At 36.1% G+C, this 17,719-nt stretch overlaps 3 protein-coding genes across 3 annotated transcripts; 2 read left to right on the forward strand and 1 right to left on the reverse strand.

The window, feature by feature from the left end:
- The first annotated feature begins 1,972 nt into the window (after positions 1-1,972).
- Positions 1,973-10,313, forward strand: LOC128679769 (uncharacterized). Its single transcript, XM_053762208.2, has 3 exons — positions 1,973-2,570; positions 3,064-3,125; positions 4,654-10,313. The coding sequence occupies exons 2-3, from the start codon at positions 3,071-3,073 to the stop codon at positions 8,154-8,156; spliced, it is 3,558 nt and encodes a 1,185-aa protein (XP_053618183.1). The 5' UTR covers positions 1,973-2,570; positions 3,064-3,070; the 3' UTR covers positions 8,157-10,313.
- A 642-nt stretch (positions 10,314-10,955) lies between these two features.
- On the reverse strand, positions 10,956-12,705 carry LOC128679787 (peptidyl-prolyl cis-trans isomerase Fkbp12-like). Its single transcript, XM_053762236.1, has 3 exons — positions 12,544-12,705; positions 12,005-12,165; positions 10,956-11,567 (listed from the first exon to the last, which is right to left on the reverse strand). Exons 1-3 carry the CDS (start codon positions 12,578-12,580, stop codon positions 11,439-11,441), a joined length of 327 nt encoding a protein of 108 aa, XP_053618211.1. The 5' UTR covers positions 12,581-12,705; the 3' UTR covers positions 10,956-11,438.
- A 2,386-nt stretch (positions 12,706-15,091) lies between these two features.
- LOC128679782 (uncharacterized protein) lies at positions 15,092-17,643 on the forward strand. Its single transcript, XM_053762228.1, has 3 exons — positions 15,092-15,249; positions 16,409-16,575; positions 17,109-17,643. Exons 1-3 carry the CDS (start codon positions 15,247-15,249, stop codon positions 17,338-17,340), a joined length of 402 nt encoding a protein of 133 aa, XP_053618203.1. The 5' UTR covers positions 15,092-15,246; the 3' UTR covers positions 17,341-17,643.
- The last annotated feature ends 76 nt before the right edge of the window (positions 17,644-17,719 follow it).

The raw sequence follows: 17,719 nt of genomic DNA on the forward strand, positions 1-17,719 counted from the left end.
CAGAATTTATTGAAAACACATAATTTATCACGATTGGTAGAAGAAATGTGTGTGTGATTGGGCAGTCACATGCACTATATTATCTTTGATAAGATAGTAAAGGTATGCTATCATTTGTGCTATCTACAGCCGCTGGCGCCATTGCTTATCTGTCTATAGCTGTCGTGAAGTGCTTAAGTAGGTATATCTTCTTTTTTCAGAGTAGAATGTATTCCTTCAATAAAGGTAGGTAATGTTTACGACACGGTGACAACTCGGCGTGCCAATCAAAATATTGCAACAGCAAAGTTACTACTTCTTCTCTTAATCTACAAAAACCAAAATTCTGCTAGCTTTCGTATACGTCCATTCCACAAAATCACTGCCCCAAATTGAAACAAAGTGATACGTTCTACAACTTTGGGAGTTTCAATTAAAGTATTAATATCATTTAGTTTTTTTTTGAGAACACTGTTTAGTTGTATAGAAAAAGACGTAGAAATGCAATCACGCGTTTCCTACACAACTGAACAAACATCAAACTTAACTCAAATGAAGTTGCACTTGCGAATCAATATATATATTATCTATTCTGGGCATAAATCGAAACAAAGTGAGAGGTTCTGTTTCTTTCTTAATCGTCCATTTTACAAAATCGCTTTTATCAATTGAAACAAAATTAGTAGTAGGTAGGTACGTTAGCTTTCATAAACGTCCGCTTTTACAAAGTCCACTCCGTACATCGATGTCTCACACACACAAATTGAAGCCAATTAAATAGTTCTGATAGAATTCGTAATCGTCCAATTCACAAAATCACTCTTACTAATCGAAACAAATGGAGATTTTCTGTTATCTATTTTCGTAATAACGTGGTAAAATGGCCCGACGCCATATTACGTAATCGTCCGTTTAAAGTTACTCTTAATAATTGAAACAAATTGAGATTTTCTGTTGTCTTCATCATCCCTCATTCAACCACTTCGGTCCTCTATATGTTTTATAGCTATCACATTCGTCCATTTTGCAAAATCTCCCTCACTAGTTGAAACTCAGTAAGAGGTTCTACAGCTTTTGCATTCGTCCATTTCATAAAACCACTCTGTTTTTCACAAACTGAAACAAGAAAGACAGAAAGAAATGTTGGACGTGTCGAATTTTATATGTATACTAGCGTTCGCCCCCGTGAATTCTCCTTTCCGTGTCCTATTCCGTTTCCTGTAATGTATTCCGTAGGTCTGTACAGCTTCCAGCCGACGACGTGTCCCGTTACGTGTCTCGTCACATTTCCCGCTGCATATACCTATATCATCACATGCCCCGGAACGTGTTCAGTCCCGTTGTCAGTAAAATGCAATATAAAGAAATAAAAAGATGGGATCCGATGTGTGTAATCAGTCAACACACATCGGAGCCGAAACTTTTTTTTTCTATAAATATGTACAGGCACATAATCTACATAGGTTATCCTATTAATAATATCCCATCTCCGTTTATTATAACAATTGCAATAAATTACACTTAGGTACACGTATATCTCTAAATATAAGTTACAAATTATGAAAATAATAATGATTTATTATGTAGGACTCGTAGTTTACTATTCGATGCGATCCGACCGCTTACGTGATGGCGGCGGCGCGGCGCGTAATTATTATTATTCACAAGTCGCGCCTCGCTACTCTTCTGTCTGCCACTCGAAACAAAACGAGCGAGGTCAATTACATACCTACCTACTTAATGCGGGGCAAACCGCTCTCCATGCTCCATCCGATAATAAATTCCGCTCCTTGTCGCTACGCTACCTACCTATATTTATATATGAAGCGCTGTAGCTATATAGAAAGCGCCGAAGTGAGACAGATATAGAGTACATATCAATAAAAACTAGTGCGAGAGAGATAGCCAATATCAGCGTTGGTGCCGCTTCAGCCAGCCAATACTGGCACTTCTGATACTTGGCAATGTATAGTGGCAGAGGCTCTTTTCTTTTTACCTCTGTACCCAAGAGTGAACGGAACAGAATTTCGCTCTGTCCACCTCGGCCTTGATGTGGTTGCGGGCTTGTATTGCGGGTTGCGGGGAATTTCGTGGCAGTTTCGATCGAAGCGAAACGAGATACGAGACCGCTCAACCGCTCGAATAGTCGTCCGGTCTGTGACTCAACGTGATTTCATTAATTATTGTTACAATTGTAATTTACATAAATCCATTACAATTGTAATTAAAAGTTCATAAACTTTTTCTTGAATTCAATCGTATGAAAATGATCGAGGACATCCGGGTTTAGATTATTTCGTAGCTTTTGACAAGTGTCGTTTATTTTGGCCGGCCATTTTGTATTTATTTTCGTGTTGTTTGTAGCAACAGTCAGTGACAGAACTTCGCGGAAAATAAAATTAGCATTTTCCGTAAATCGTTATAATTGTTTTCCTATATTGTAGTGAAATTGGGAATATTTTGACAAGCGGAAAACTCGTATGAGTGAAAATTGTTTGAACTTTTGCGTTTAGAAATAAAAGATTACTGTGGATTTTGAATCAAATTTGCACCGAGTTTGGATGCAGTTTTCATCTAATTGGAACATGATCGTGAGTTCAGACGCTATTGCTATTTGTAATGAAGCATGTTTTCTTTTGTCTATATAGGTACTTATTACATTGAATTTCTATTATAATTTACCATAGAAATTCAAACACTAACTAAAAAGTAATGAAATGTAGCATTCTTTACTTTCTTTATTTCAAGTCTAGTTAAAATGTTTCTTTCAAATTCCGTACCTGCTAGATGAATTTATACGTTGTTTAAGACTTGCATACATAAATCTAAAGTAGACAAGGTCTACCTTGTTTCAATGTTCTATTCTGAAACTGAAATTACCTACGTAAATTACATTTCGAGGGGGCTAGAATGTATTTTTAAAGCATTATCTGTGAATAAGTTTTGGTTTAATAACAAACATAAAATTATATAAATAAACATAAGTTTTCATAAATAATTTGACAGAAATGAAGACTTCAAATTCAAAGCAATGGCAAATTGAATGATAAACCTTCAGCTGAAGTAAATTTAACTTGTTCACAGGTTAAACATGGAAAATAAGCTTGAAACTGATTTAGCTTCATCCCCAAGAAACGATGAGTCAGGTTTGTTTTGATTTTTTTCCAACCTTCTGTTAATTTCTCCCCATAAATTATCTACCATTGTAATTTCATGCTTTGCATGCAAATTTTTTTTAAATCTTACAAAAATATCTAATCTATCTCTCTAAAAATACGTTATTTTACCCATTATTACCCAAGAAACAATAAATTATGCTGTCTGTGTTTTAAGTTCTTGTCCATAACAAAACTCCTTTTAAGTTGTATACATGACAAAGTGAAGTAGGAAGGAAGGTTGGCAGGCGAGAGAGGGGGCTTCTCATAAAAAAATAGAATTGATTTCGGATTACTACTCACTTGATTACAAAATACTAATCAGTGCCTGTCGAGACTCTGTATCTACTGATCACTTAACCCCTGCACTTCACACTAGTACTTAACACTAATCAAAATGCAAGCCAGGGTTTACTAATTATCTGGTTCTAAATAATTTGACTACGGCATTTAAAAGTTATCTAATACCCCCTGTTTTGAAGCTTCAGCATTGCAAAATAAGTAATTTTTGTAATTGAGAAGTGAATTGGCGATCCATATTGGATGCTGGTATCTATGAGCTGCAGTGTTTGCTTACCATCAGGCAAACCACATGCTCATTTGCCCACTATGATATAAACAAAGTGCCTCTTTACTAATATTCTCTTTTTAAAACAGCATAGGGTGGTTCGCAGAGTGTTTTGACCGCTGCGGCCGTGCGGTCATTACAATCTGTCAATTTTCCTGAGGAAGGAATCATTTCCAAAATTTATCATTCATAAAATTGACATTACTACAGTACAGAGTAATTATAGTAAAGTCATATAGGTACTAAAATTCATTCTTGCCTTTGTTAAAATTTGAAAAATTATAATGAAAGCGCGATCCAGCGGTCGAAACGCTCAGGGAACCATCCCATAACATATTTGTGAAATTAAATTACACTTTCTAACAAAATAGAATATATATATTTTTTACATTGATTATTTACTGACTTAGATTTGTAGTGATTCTGGTAAAGATATTGAATTACCTACCTTTACCTACTTTGTAGAATGCTTATTTGAACATGTAGGTATTTTCACAAGCCAACTTTAGTAATATTTATTAAACATATTGTTAAATTGTATCTAACTTATTTGGATCTTTAGTCATCTCAATAAAATTGATTCTATTTATTAAAATATTTAGTGCTACACTAATGTGTGATTTTCACAAGTAAAATATACTGGTGAAACTATTATTAATTGTACTTGTGAAATTAATATACATTCATTCATTATTCAGTCAAATTAATATTTATTTTCCTGGTGAAAATACATAAAACTTAAATAACTTTTTAAGTTTATATTAACTAGTAAACGTCCGAACTAGTTATTAGTAGTCATTCAAGTGGAAACTTTAATTTTAAATAATCACTTTAACAATGACACAACAAGATATCTATTTTGTCATAAAAAAAATTGTAATAATTGATTCTTGGTTAATCTGCTGGTTATGTAATGTTAAATGTGTTAAGTTTTGTTTTCTATGCTTTCAGATGGTGATGTTCAAGATCCAGTAGATCAAGAGGAAGAAGACGAATACGAAGAGCCAGAAGAAAAAGTAATCCCAAATAACAATGTCCAAAATATATTAAAGAAGTTGCAATCCTCAGGGGCACTTATAAAAAAACCTAAGCAAGAATACAGGTGTGTTACCTGTGACGAAGGTTACACCAGTTGGGAGGTGTTAGAAAACCATCTGATCCAGCACGTGTCACTGCCCTCTGTGGTGCTCGACAAGCTGCCTTCGGACGACGAGGACACTCCTCCATCTGGAGATGAGAACTGGTCAGATGAAGAAGAAGACGCACCACTGCCAAAACCGGCCGCATCGAAAGCAACGCCTAAAAAACTCGATGTATCTCAGTTAATGAATCTGAACATAAAAAAACCTACAGCACAAAATAAAAACTCCGATGCTGCACTTAGTAAACTAAGCGGGCTTGGTTTCACAATCAAAAAGAATGCAACCCCTATAAAGAAAGAACCAGAAGACAGCTCCAATGATCTTATGAATAAGTTGGGCAAACTAGGCGGCATCAAACTGAAACTAAAATCAGACGGGAGCAGTAAAAATTCTTTTACAGTTGTTAATGGTTTGAAAGATTTCAAAACGTCCGATGATGAAGATGAGGATGGAGAAGAAAGCGGTAATGAGGAGAGTAGAGATGATCAAGAAGGTGAAAACGATGAAGATCAAGACAAGTTAGTTGAGCAAGAAGAGTCTGGGGCCGATCAAGATTCAGCCGATGAAGAAACTGGGAATAAAAGCAGGACGAATTCCGAAAGCGACGATGCCAATAAAATTAATAAAAAAATTGCTAACGCACTTAAAAATTTGCAAGGTAAATCGGTGCACATAAAATCTGAAACATTAAAAGTGCCAAAAACTGAACCTGCGCAATCACCTTCTAAATCTGTGTCTCAGGAAGTTAAACAGCCAAAGAGACCAGGTAGGCCAGCAGTGAAACAAACTCCAAAGAGAGGTGCAAATCTTCCAATACAAAAAGAATTTCATGCGACTCAAGCAACACCAACGCCACCCCCCACCCCGCCCGCTGTACCTGAACGACGCGAATCTCGAGACGTTAACAATGTTGTAGTGAAACAAGAAGTGGATAATGAAGACAATAGAGTCACCACAAACACTACACCATTATTTTCCACACAAATCAAATCTGAAAGAACTTCTCCACCACCAATCAATTCGACACCCACTATTACGTCGGTTAAGAGCGAACCTGATGCTCACGCAGTCACAAATGCAGAACCCTTATTTTCTAATCAAAACACTCCTTCAAACACAGCTCCTTTACTACCCGTCACAAAGAAAGAGACTGAAGACCTGACTATTATAGAAATAAATGGTGATTCTGGAGATGACGATGACGATTGCTGTGTAGTGTCAGCTACTCCTGCGCCTGATATTAAACCAATCATCCCAAAAACCGAGACTCCTGCTTCTGTCTACCCACCACCAGCGTTTCCTGCTTCCACCCCTTCAACGCAACATACGCCATCAAGTTTCGCTTCAACTCCTATGCTATCCTCTCGCCTGTCTACAGCACCGTCTACTGAAAAACAACATAATTTTAATTGGAATGCACCAGATTCGAAACCTCATCTTGATATCTTAGAAAAAAGTACTGATGAAATCTTTGAAAGCTTGTTGTCAAGTGCGACGAAAAAGGAAAGGGATCTTGCACTTTCAGACGCCAGTGAATACATTTCAATAGACACTTTAGGCCCGCAACATACTTGCGATGTTTGCAATACTAGGTTTACGGACATGTCACTTTTAGAGGAACATAAACGCATGACTGGTCACTCCATGAGTCTTATCACGCCATCTGCTTCCTCCTCTCTACTTCCTTATAGTCATAATCAGTCTTCAAATATCCTTTCCAGTTTATTACCAGTAAAACAACTCGCGGAGCAAGTTGGGAAATTGTCGGGCATGGGAAGCGGGCCAGGTTTTACGCATCAACAGAATGTCATGATAAATATTCAAGCGTACCCTGGCGCTGGGGGGACGATGGGGCCTCCACAACCTTATAACGCGTATCCAGGTGCTTCCGCTTATCCGCAAACTCCAAATAATATGTACGGAGCGACTGGACAACAAATGCCGGGACAGTATCCAGGGCAGCACTACATGGGCCAGCAAGGTTATGGGCAATATCAACAACCTATGTCAAAAGCCGGTTTCCCTGACAACACATACGCGCCGAACACGCCGTACTCCGCCGCTTCCCCTCTTCAAAATATGCAACAGGCTTACGGGCCGACTTCTGCCGGCATGATGAACACACAAGCTGCGATGGGTCAAATGGGGCCTCCTGGATCAGTGCCTATTAATCAGGTCGGTAACCAATACGCCCCCGCTTCAAGTCCTGGTGGCACGATGAAACCGCCATCTAGTAGTAACGTTAGGATACAGAACGTACAAACTTTCGCACCGGGTCAGCTGGTCGGCGCTGCGGGCTCGGAAATGGCTGCTCCTGGACAGATTGTAGGAGGTCAGATGCCTTCGCCTAGTCAAATCAGAATGGCTCCTGGAGCCACAGTGACGGGGACTAGACCTAGGATGCCGAGCACAGTCAGAGGTGCGAGGCCATCTATCAGGCCTGGCATACAAGTACACGGGCAAGTGAGAGGAAGCAAAGTAGGCGGACCTCGAATGCCACTAAAGAGGCCGGGAGGAATGATGAACGCTCAGGCACAGAAGCAGCGAAGGCCCGATATGCTGCTTCCAGGGAAGCACGATAACGAAGATTGTCAGGTCATGGCTATGCAAAAGCAAAGGGAAGGCATGCCTATGATCCATAGCGTTCAAGGGGCGAAGGATAAACTGAATCTCGGTAGCCAAATATCTATAACGAAGAAAACTGTGAATAGGGAAGCGAATGACATGGCCAGGGCGTTAGCATCTCGAGGGATCAGCGTCAAACAGAAGCAGAAAAGTAGGTCGCCTAGTCCGGAACGACCTGTGCCCCGTATTCCTAACCTTGGCGCCGGAGTCAGTATCAAACATGCAAATAAATCTAATAATTTCTCTATTCCCGAAGCGAAAGTGGGCGGTGGTATGTTGTCGTGCAAGTTATGTAAAAAGATGTTTATGAATCACAACTCCTTACAAGTACATATGGCGAATGCTCATCCGCAGAGTAAAATACCGATGTTTAAATGCGACGAGTGTCCCGCATCGTACCCTAAATCTTTACAATTGCAACATCATAAAAGGGTGTTCCACAATGTCTCTGGTCCGAATAGGGAATTAGGGTTGCCTGTTGTAGATCTATCTCAAGAAGATAACTTAAAACGGTTAAGTAGTTTAGGTATATATAGTTTCATTCCCCTAGCGAATAGGGAGCAGGCGAGCGGTTGCTTCGGGATTCCTGTGGTGTCCGTTCATAATGGCATGTCGAATAACCTACAAGCACTTGGTGCGGATGGATTATTAAGTTTAGGCCCTTTAAAACCCTTACCGAATTCTTAATTTTGTTTTGATATTTTAGTATTAAATTCGCAGCTTCCTTTGATTTTCTGGGGTAGCGTGAAGTTAACTTACATCTAAGTTAGATGTTAGTTTACTGACCGGAAAACTTTTAAAAATAATAGGGCCTATTATAACCAGACAGTGGCCTTGAGATAAATGTCACGCTTGAAATAAGGCCGGTGCAGACCTAATGCGTAACGCTGCGTTGCGTACGTGTGCACGCATGTGTTACAATGCAATACAATAAATGCGTACCGCTACGCATTACGTACAGGCCTTTAAGGCTCCCATTCACATTCATGGTACTGTGTACTCACACAAGTGGTCACAAGCATATTTCTAACTTTTGTATTATACATTGACGTAAGTTCAGTTTCACATTTCGAATCAGTTAAGTTCCTTGTAATGTTTACAGTGTGACTGCTAAACATTGACTGTATAATACTCTAGAAATAAGATATAGCAGTAAGAATTTGCGAATGTAAACTAATATAGCTTTGTGCAAAGTTTAAACAAGTATTTTTTACAAAAACATTTTGTTTCGTTATATAAGTCCGGTCCTAACAGAAATCGGGAATCCTTTTTTATTTAAGATACAGATAGATATTTTTATACTACACAAATTTTACTGATTTGGTTTTCAAAGAAATCTGTGTCAATGTATGCTGGTCTATCCTATATTTGACTTCTCAGCTGATCGGAAACAAGTCGAAATTTTATGGATTTTCTCTGTAAATTATTTTGGTTATTCCATTTAGCTGGTTAATGAGGATTAACGCGAACGAACTCGCCGCTAGGGGCGCTGGTGTAAAAAAAGGTTAATTTCACGTCTGTATTGTGCGCATATGCGCGGGATTTCTTAAAATATCAGCCATAACAGGAACTTACATAAAAATTAACTGGAATGATTTCGAGTTACACATGTCAAAATAATGACATGAAAACTAGACCTACGTTGTTAACATGTACCTTACCGCGCAAGAAGAAATCGGAGTATGGGATAAAAAACATAGTTATACATGTACTTCGGAAAGTTCTTGGAAGTATTGGCACATATTTATTAATGTTTATAGTTAGTAATCACTAATTATAAACATAGTTACTTCCTAATCGGCTCCAATATTAACTATACTTCATGAACGCGATTTTGAACACGTCTGTCATTTCCAAAATCTGGCATTTGTCGATGATACCCTTCCTGAGTACCTATATATAACTTTGTGCAATAAAATATATACGTTTATGAGATTGAATTATTGTTATGGCATTATTTTCAATTCGTCTGTTTAATTTCAAAGAGAATAAAAGACTTTGTTTTGATTATGTTATCTATCATAACTAGTTTGATTTAAGTAGTGTATTTCCGCGTATGTTTAACCAGAGACGTTAATAATACCGGCATATCTATGAATTTCGCCAACTGCGTGACTTGTTCGAGTATGTTTGTACCTCCCCAATTTTTCCATAGGTATACAAATTACAAATAATAAACATTTCGTTCTGTGTACTATGGTGAAGATTGTCAACTATAATCAGAAATCGAAAAAATATTTATTCGTATCTTATATTAATTAGCGTACTTTATACTCAATTCCTTTCGGTTTCACTTTGTGTGGAGCTTGTCAAATTACTTTTCATATGTACCTATATGATTTGATATATAGATGCGAATCGAAAAAATAATAACTGTGATTTATTACTGTGAAAAAAATGCTTCATAATTTTCAATGTATAAAAATATTACACGTTAAAAGGTTTGCAAAAAATAGGTACTTACTTGATAAGTTTGACTTTTCTAGCAAGGATGCTTGTTTTATACGAAATAAAAATTATTATATGTTTTTTGAGTTATTCAGTAAAAATGTAAGCAAATTTTTTTTGTGTCGAGTCGCACACTATGATCGTAATATCATACATATATAAAACTACCATGTAGCATTTTATGTGACACTATCAGAATTATACGAATTTTATTTAAATAAGCTTTGTATATATGCATATTTGGTGCAAAAATTAGATAAACAGAGATATTTTAGGTTCGTTAAGAATTTAAGTATAGTTATTTCAAGATTTTGTATTTGAGTTATAATTGTAACAAACTTTTGTTTATGATTATTATTTCGATGAGAGGGTTTGATTAAACAAGAACTACTAAAATAACTTGTTTTTTTATTTCACGTACACAAATATAAGTACCATTTTGGTACCAATTTGGGTGGAAAACATATCCGACGACCTTTGTATTCTAGAATAAAGATATTATTTTTATTCATTCACTAGCGGTCCGTCCTGGCTTCACTCACAGTGTACAATTTGACCTGCTAGATTAATAACCAGAAAAAATGTATGTAAGTAAAAGCTCTGTAATTTATACTTTTTGGGAAAAACGACAGTCATGCAGATCAATGACAAAATCCCCACATCACCCATTATTTTCGAAACGGCGACCAGAAATATTCTAACAGATTCGTAAATGTCCACTGGTAACAAGGTAGTGCTTCGTCGCAGTATTTTTATATAAATGGTGCAAGCTATTTGGACACAGTTGCTGGTAGGGACTAGTCCCTATCAGCAACTGTGTCCAATAGAAAACTAGTTACCTACTACAAATTAATGAAAATCACTTGTGCGTGCATAAAATTACAGTATCTGGATCACCCTAATTATCTAGGATACATATACCTCATATTTATAAATATACCTGAATTTAAGTACGGCTACTGGAAGTATTATATATAATAGGTAATCTGTGGTATGGCTTGTTCTCAAGATTCATATAAAAATGAATAAAATACATAATAGATTCACATTAGTTTTATTTCATCTTAGTTGTGTACATAAAAGCCTAAATGGTCATAGGAAATACATAAACCATGTATTCAAAACTTTATAACTGTGCTTAAAATTATTTACATATTTCAGAAACACTGGGAAAAGAACATTCATTGTAGGTATCTTATTATGCTAAACCGTGTTTGTGCCTTGAAGCTGTAAAAATATAAAAATAATTGGTAAAAAATTAAGGTTTTACAGTCTATGTAATTGCAAGTGAAATTGACAAATGCAACCGGAATGTTATGTTTACTCATTTTCGGCCACTTAGCTTACAGTAATAAGAGTACATAATGTGACTAACTGACTGTGACTATCTATGAAGTGTTAGACAGCTACTTAACACTAGTAAAGTGCTAATTAGATGACAAAATATCCCAATTGAGCAATAGACTTTGGGGCATTGGAATAAGGTTAACTTTGGATTGTCTAACGAGTGATGAGATTAGTTTATTCAAGACGAATGAGTTCCACATCAAAGATGAGAGTGGAGTTTGGTGGGATGACTCCGGGGTGGCCCTGCTGGCCGTAAGCATAGTCTGGAGAGCAGGTCAACTTAGCTCGCTCACCAACGGACATCTGAAATTGTAGAAATTGTTTTTAAAATTTAGATTTTGTTTATCTCATATTTTTGACAGTGGATGACTTTGATCGCTGGAAAAGCACCATAGATAGAAAAAACTGGGAGAAAACTAGATTTTTTAAAGTTTTGTTCACATAAGAAAAGGGTTTTGTCCCATAATGTGTGCCCCGTTTTATAATGCCTATTTATCTTGTAATTTTAACAAAATGTTCTATCTCTTTTAGTTACACACCAACCCTGGAAAAGCTTAGATGAGAGAGTTGTGTCTATTTTTCTCATAAATATCATCATTAGACATAAGTCCATGGCTGCATAGTGCAATCATAATAAAAGCAGTTCTTTGGAATAAATAAGTGAATTGGATAATAACAAATAAGTTTATTGGAGCAATAATGAAATGAATTAAATACTTGTTACAATGAAAGCTACAGACCTTAGCAACACCCTCATCCCAGCCTCGGATGACCTCTCCCTTTCCAATCTTGAACTTGAAGGGCTTGCCACGGTCGCGTGATGAGTCAAACTTCTGTCCGTTTGTCAAAGTGCCCGTGTAGTGGACAACTACTGTCTGCCCTGTTTTTGGGTATGTAGACTCTGAAAATTATATCAACAATTGGGTTTTATTGCTTTGTATGCTCTAGGGGTTTTAATCTCAGGCAACAGTAAAGAGAAAATTGGGATTAAGGTTTAAATGTTTAATTGGAGACACAAGTGTAAGGTCTGATAACCCATGGCATGGAACAAGTAGGTACGTGGGTGGCGTCTTTTCAAGGCGGTCTTACTAGATTAAGACAGTATTGGAAAAAAGGAATAAAAAGAAAATACGTAGTTCGGCTTTAAATTATATGTCTCTGATGGAAAATATATGCTTAAAACTGAAGCACCGAAACAGTTCATTGTTACATTTACACCGGAAAATCCAAAATGATACATGTATATTGAAGTGTTTACAAATTTAGTTAAATGACTTACCGTCACCAGGAGAAATAGTCTCTACATTGACACCCATGATTATAGTGCCAATTTATTTACAAAATATCGACAAGAACTAAAAACCCAATGCACTCGACGCGGCTCAAAATTTTCAGCAATGGCGGCTTGGCGGCGGCGCGCAGCGGTGTCGGCGCGATGGTTTCGAGCATAGATAAAAAATTGATTTGACATTTGACAGGAAGAGTAAAATTATTGCAACACATAATGCTATAATCGATATAGAAATGCGAATCAATGTGTCCCGGGGCTCGATTCTCACGTAATCGAAATTCACTTTGTCACTTTTCTTCAATTTTATGAAGGTCGTATGGGGTAGACCTTCTGTTTTTGCATTTACAAAAAATCACCGTCACAAAATTTCAAGCGAACGCATCGATCCATTAAATTTAAAAAATAGGAAGTATTACTGCATATTTATCCCCACATATTCCGAGTACAGCACTGTATGTTAGGTACATAAAAGCTTTGCCGCCTTTTGTTATGTCGATTAAAACGTTAATTTAAAGTACTTTATTAATCCTTTCATTATGTAAGCATTTGTTAGTGAAAATATAAACAATGTAGCATATTCAGGTGCCGAAATATTCTGAAAAATCGTTTTCCATAAGATAATAAAACTTCGAAAACTATTGAATATGCCTCACGCTGTAAAATTTTCGAGCCAGTAAACGGTCGAAAAGAAGCTCGTAATACTTCAAACTTGAAGTCTTATTAAAATATGGATTTCATACAGGTAAGATCTTCAGTTTATGACCACAGTTGACCAGATAATGCAAAACATAACCTAAAATAGTGTTATTATTTTCAGGATAATCCACGAAATCGTTCCTTTTTCCTTTAAACTCGCACCACAATTGCGTAGAAGGTACTTTTGGTCGTAAATCTGCAACAATATTGAAAATTGGCGCTTTTTGTCTCCATTGGCAATGTTTGTTTACTTTAGTTGTAGCGCCATCTGCGCTGGGTTTTGCGTAATATGCCCTATTTATTAACGACTAGCTGATGCCCGCGACTTCGTTCGCGTGCAGATAAAGTTTTGGTAGGTAGTCAAAATTATTAGATCAAAAAAATTCTTTATATACTATAGTCTTTACCTTGGGCACCAATATAAAAAGACCTGAAGAGTTACTCACCCTGGAGAAAGCCACAGAAAGTCGCAACAAGCGGTATACGCGGGATAAGTAGGTACAGGTTTCACCGGCACCACTCCCAGTGAGAATCTTGGCTTCAATTAAATTTTTATACTTCAACAGGAAATGCTCATCAGGTTGAACAACTTTTGTTAAGGCGTTATTTAATCAATACTAATATTATAAATGCGAAAGTCTGTCTGTTAGTTGTAGGTACCAGTAGCTTTGCGTAATATGTCCGTGGGTGAGCCATGTGAACGATTTGAGATGACATCGTGAATTGACATAAATAATAATAAACAGACTCAATAATAGGTACTATCACTATTTATGGTTCGATTGATTATTTTTTTTGATGACAAAGATAACTATATCAGCCCATTTACTAACCGCCACTCTTAATGAATGACTAATATTGAAGTGATTTCAGCATAATTTAACGTAAGTAGGTATGTAATGATTTCCAATGAAATTTGTCTTTATCAGTTGTTGTTAAGATAATCATTTCAATCGAATGCGTATTTATCGGTTTCCGGATTAAATGATATATCTACATCTAAATAGTCATAGGTACCTACTTAACTTTTTTCTGGATCTGTTTAGGAGATGAATAAATAAATAAAACATATAAAAGAAATAAAAAAGCGATAGTGACTCTATTGCTGACAACATCAACGTGGCCATCCATCAAATTTTAAGTGGCAATAGTTATACAAATATTTATTTTATTATCGTAACAAAATATTTGTATCTGTCTCAACGGTGAAATTTACCTCGGTTTAGATTTTGTTACTAGTTTCTGTCTGCTGTTTCGCCCGCGTTTATTTTCCGGAATGAAAGGTACTATTACTAGATTTTGACCGCGGCGACAGTTATTTTTTCGGGATGAAAGATACCATGTGATGTCTTTCTCCATAAGTAATTCAAACTACATGTACCTACTTATGCAGAATTTCAAGATTTGTCGAGTAAATTGAAGAGGTAACAAACAAACAATCAAACAAATTTACTTTCACATTTATAATATTAGTTAGGATTTAGGATTCACCACATACACATACCGACGCGAATGCGTGATCATTGCGCAGTTAGTATGAGTGCTTTTATTTACCGCAATGAAAACCCAGCAATGTATACCAAATCCGCCAAAATTTGGCAAACTGTTCGCCGACGGCGTGGCATTAAAATCGGTTTAACCTTAATTTAGGTTTATTATTTTGACGAGGTAATAAAATTTAGTAGAAGAAAAAATCTTGACAAATGAAACCAAATAAAGGCTTGTAATAAAACGGTTTATTTAATTTGCACGGAGATATTTTTATTTGTCAAGACCAGCTACATAAACATACCTAGCTAAATAACTGTAATTTGTTGACCATTTCCACTGAATCACCGGCAGATATGGAAATAATCTTATCGCTATCAGTCAGGACTGTCTTTTTGACTATAAATATACATGGATGCGCTGAATTATCACGTTCAGCTAACGGTTGTGAGAAGAAGCGCTCTAGAACTAACTTTTCTGTGATTTGAACTACTTATTCTACTTATAATGGTAAGTAATTATGATATAACATCATTTTAATTGTTCATTATTAATTCGATTATTAAAAGGCGCTGATTTATAAAATGATATTAGAAAATTGATATTATGAGTTAGCGGGCAAAATTACTGTAATTATAGGTATAAGTAGGTACTTGAAAATTTTCAAAAATGTGTTTCTTTTTCTACTTTGATCTATTTCTAGGTAAGTAGGTATATATAGCTTTTGGGTAGATGATACGAGAATTATCTAGACCTTTTTCATTGCCAAAAATATTGGGCTTTTTGCATTAGATAAATTTTTCATTCGCCGATTTTTTTAAAATTTTTTGTTAATAATTTTTTTATGCCCAATAATGATGTGATGTTTTAAAATATAGGATATTGCTATACGTAATGTAATCATCATGTCTATGGAAATCATCTACATATCCAGGTTATCATCAAAGCCTTCCGAAATTCGTATATTTTCATTTTTAGATCTACTTATTACGTTACAAGCAACGGTTTCCTTCTTCCACTCCTATCAGTTTTTCATCTTACAATCTTTTCTACATGGAGGTATCGAGATAACACCTTTCACAGAATTCATCTAGGTGTTGATATAAAATATGAAAATGTAAACTTTATTTGTACATATTTGCCTGTGTATAACTAACTAATATTTGGTGTTAGTACCCTATGACATAAGTCTCTCTTTTTTAATACTTCCATGGAGTCTCGAATGTACTTTGGGGCTAATTCAATTAATTGGGGCTGTGTGATTTGAAAGTAGGTACTTTGTTTAATCATACGGCGTTTTTCACATATAAATTCACTAATTGGAACATATTAATTAAAAACATTCATAAAAGTACTAAGAAACAGAACTTCACTGACAAGAAGTTCTTAAATATGGAATGAATTAGAACGTACGAATAGCTCCAAGTTTCCTTATGCCACAATCATTTACGTTTATCAATTTCTTTTAATTACTTAATAGCGAAAATAAACCTATCTACTTTATGCTACTCTTATAGATAATTGATTTTATTAGATAGTATTAGATTACTTTTGCATTAAACAAAACATTTAACTAGTGTAGCACAAACTCTATCCAAAAATTTGGTGTCAGTAGTGTGATGGTGGCCCATAAAAACGCCCATGCGTATAAGTTGTCTTGTCCTTCCAGATGAAAGCCACCCTCCTCCTAGCCGTGCTAGCAGTGCTGGGCGCTCAAAGCGCTGTGGTCAAGGCACCAGTGGAGATCAAGGAGCCAGTGGTTGCCAAGGCCACTCCTGCCCTGAGGTACAACCTCAACTTGGGGTACGTCAGCGCTGGAGACAGGCTGCTGTACAGGTCAGTATTGAGGGATTACTTAAGATTTTGTTATTACCTATTTTTAACAGACTGCAAAAGTGTGTTGTTTTTTGCCGCGTATCTTGTACTTATGTAATATTCTTTATTACCTCATATCTTCAAAACCGCTGAACGAACTGACATAATTGAGTTACATTCGTCTTAGCTGCTCGAGTGTTCTTAGATAGGTGAATTTAAAAAAAATACAAACATAGCGGCTGTGCAACGGACTTTGGACTTGATGAAAAACTATTTTTTTTTTCGAATATTACGATAAGGGTATCAAATTAAAGGGATTGAGCCCTTTAATTAGCAATTTAGCAAGGATACTTAGGAAGGCGGGTTTTTTTAATTTTTTTAATTTTTGTTTGTTTATTATTGATGTACTTACCTAATAGTGGGTATCTAATATAGTACCTAATCTTTCTTAAATGCGTTAAGTCAAAGCGATATATTTTTTAAATTTCGTGATCATTGTAAGAGTTGGTTGTTGGATAAGAAAGGGATGAAAAAATAACACCTTGTTTTCCCAGACAATACCTGTACCAGCCCGCAATCGCCAACGCTATTCAGTCCCAAGACTTCATCTACCGCGGTAACGCCACAACAAGGATATCAGCTATCCAGGTCAATGAAGTTGGCTACACACAGTACGCGATACCTTCACTTATATCTGGTGGTCTCAATCGCAACAATGTTACTATTAGGATAACGTCTGCTAGAGGCTATGGCTACTATTATTTGATTGATATTTGGGGCCGTTAAAATATAATAATTTTCTTATAGTCTGTTATATATAAGTTGTGGGGGCGCCACCTACGTCTTAAAAAATTAAGTTAGTTAAAATTTATTCGGTTGCCAGTCTTCGTCTTCGTCAACTTGTGTTTTACTCTATTAATTTGTTTTTGTTATGTTATAACACCTGAAAAGTAATTAATCTTCACATCCACATCAAAAATCTCCACATTCACTGATCTTACATTACAAAGTTGATGTTAATAAGAACATGCTCGTTTGTTCGTTACTTTTGTACTTTTTATTAAATAAATTTTGATTTTTTTTAACAAATAGTTTCTTTCCATATTTGATTACCGCCGTTCACTTAACTATAAGAGGTGGCTCTTATAATTAAATCGACGGGACG

This window comes from Plodia interpunctella, chromosome 22, assembly GCF_027563975.2.
Source record: "Plodia interpunctella isolate USDA-ARS_2022_Savannah chromosome 22, ilPloInte3.2, whole genome shotgun sequence".
Classification (NCBI taxonomy): Eukaryota; Metazoa; Arthropoda; class Insecta; order Lepidoptera; family Pyralidae; genus Plodia; species Plodia interpunctella.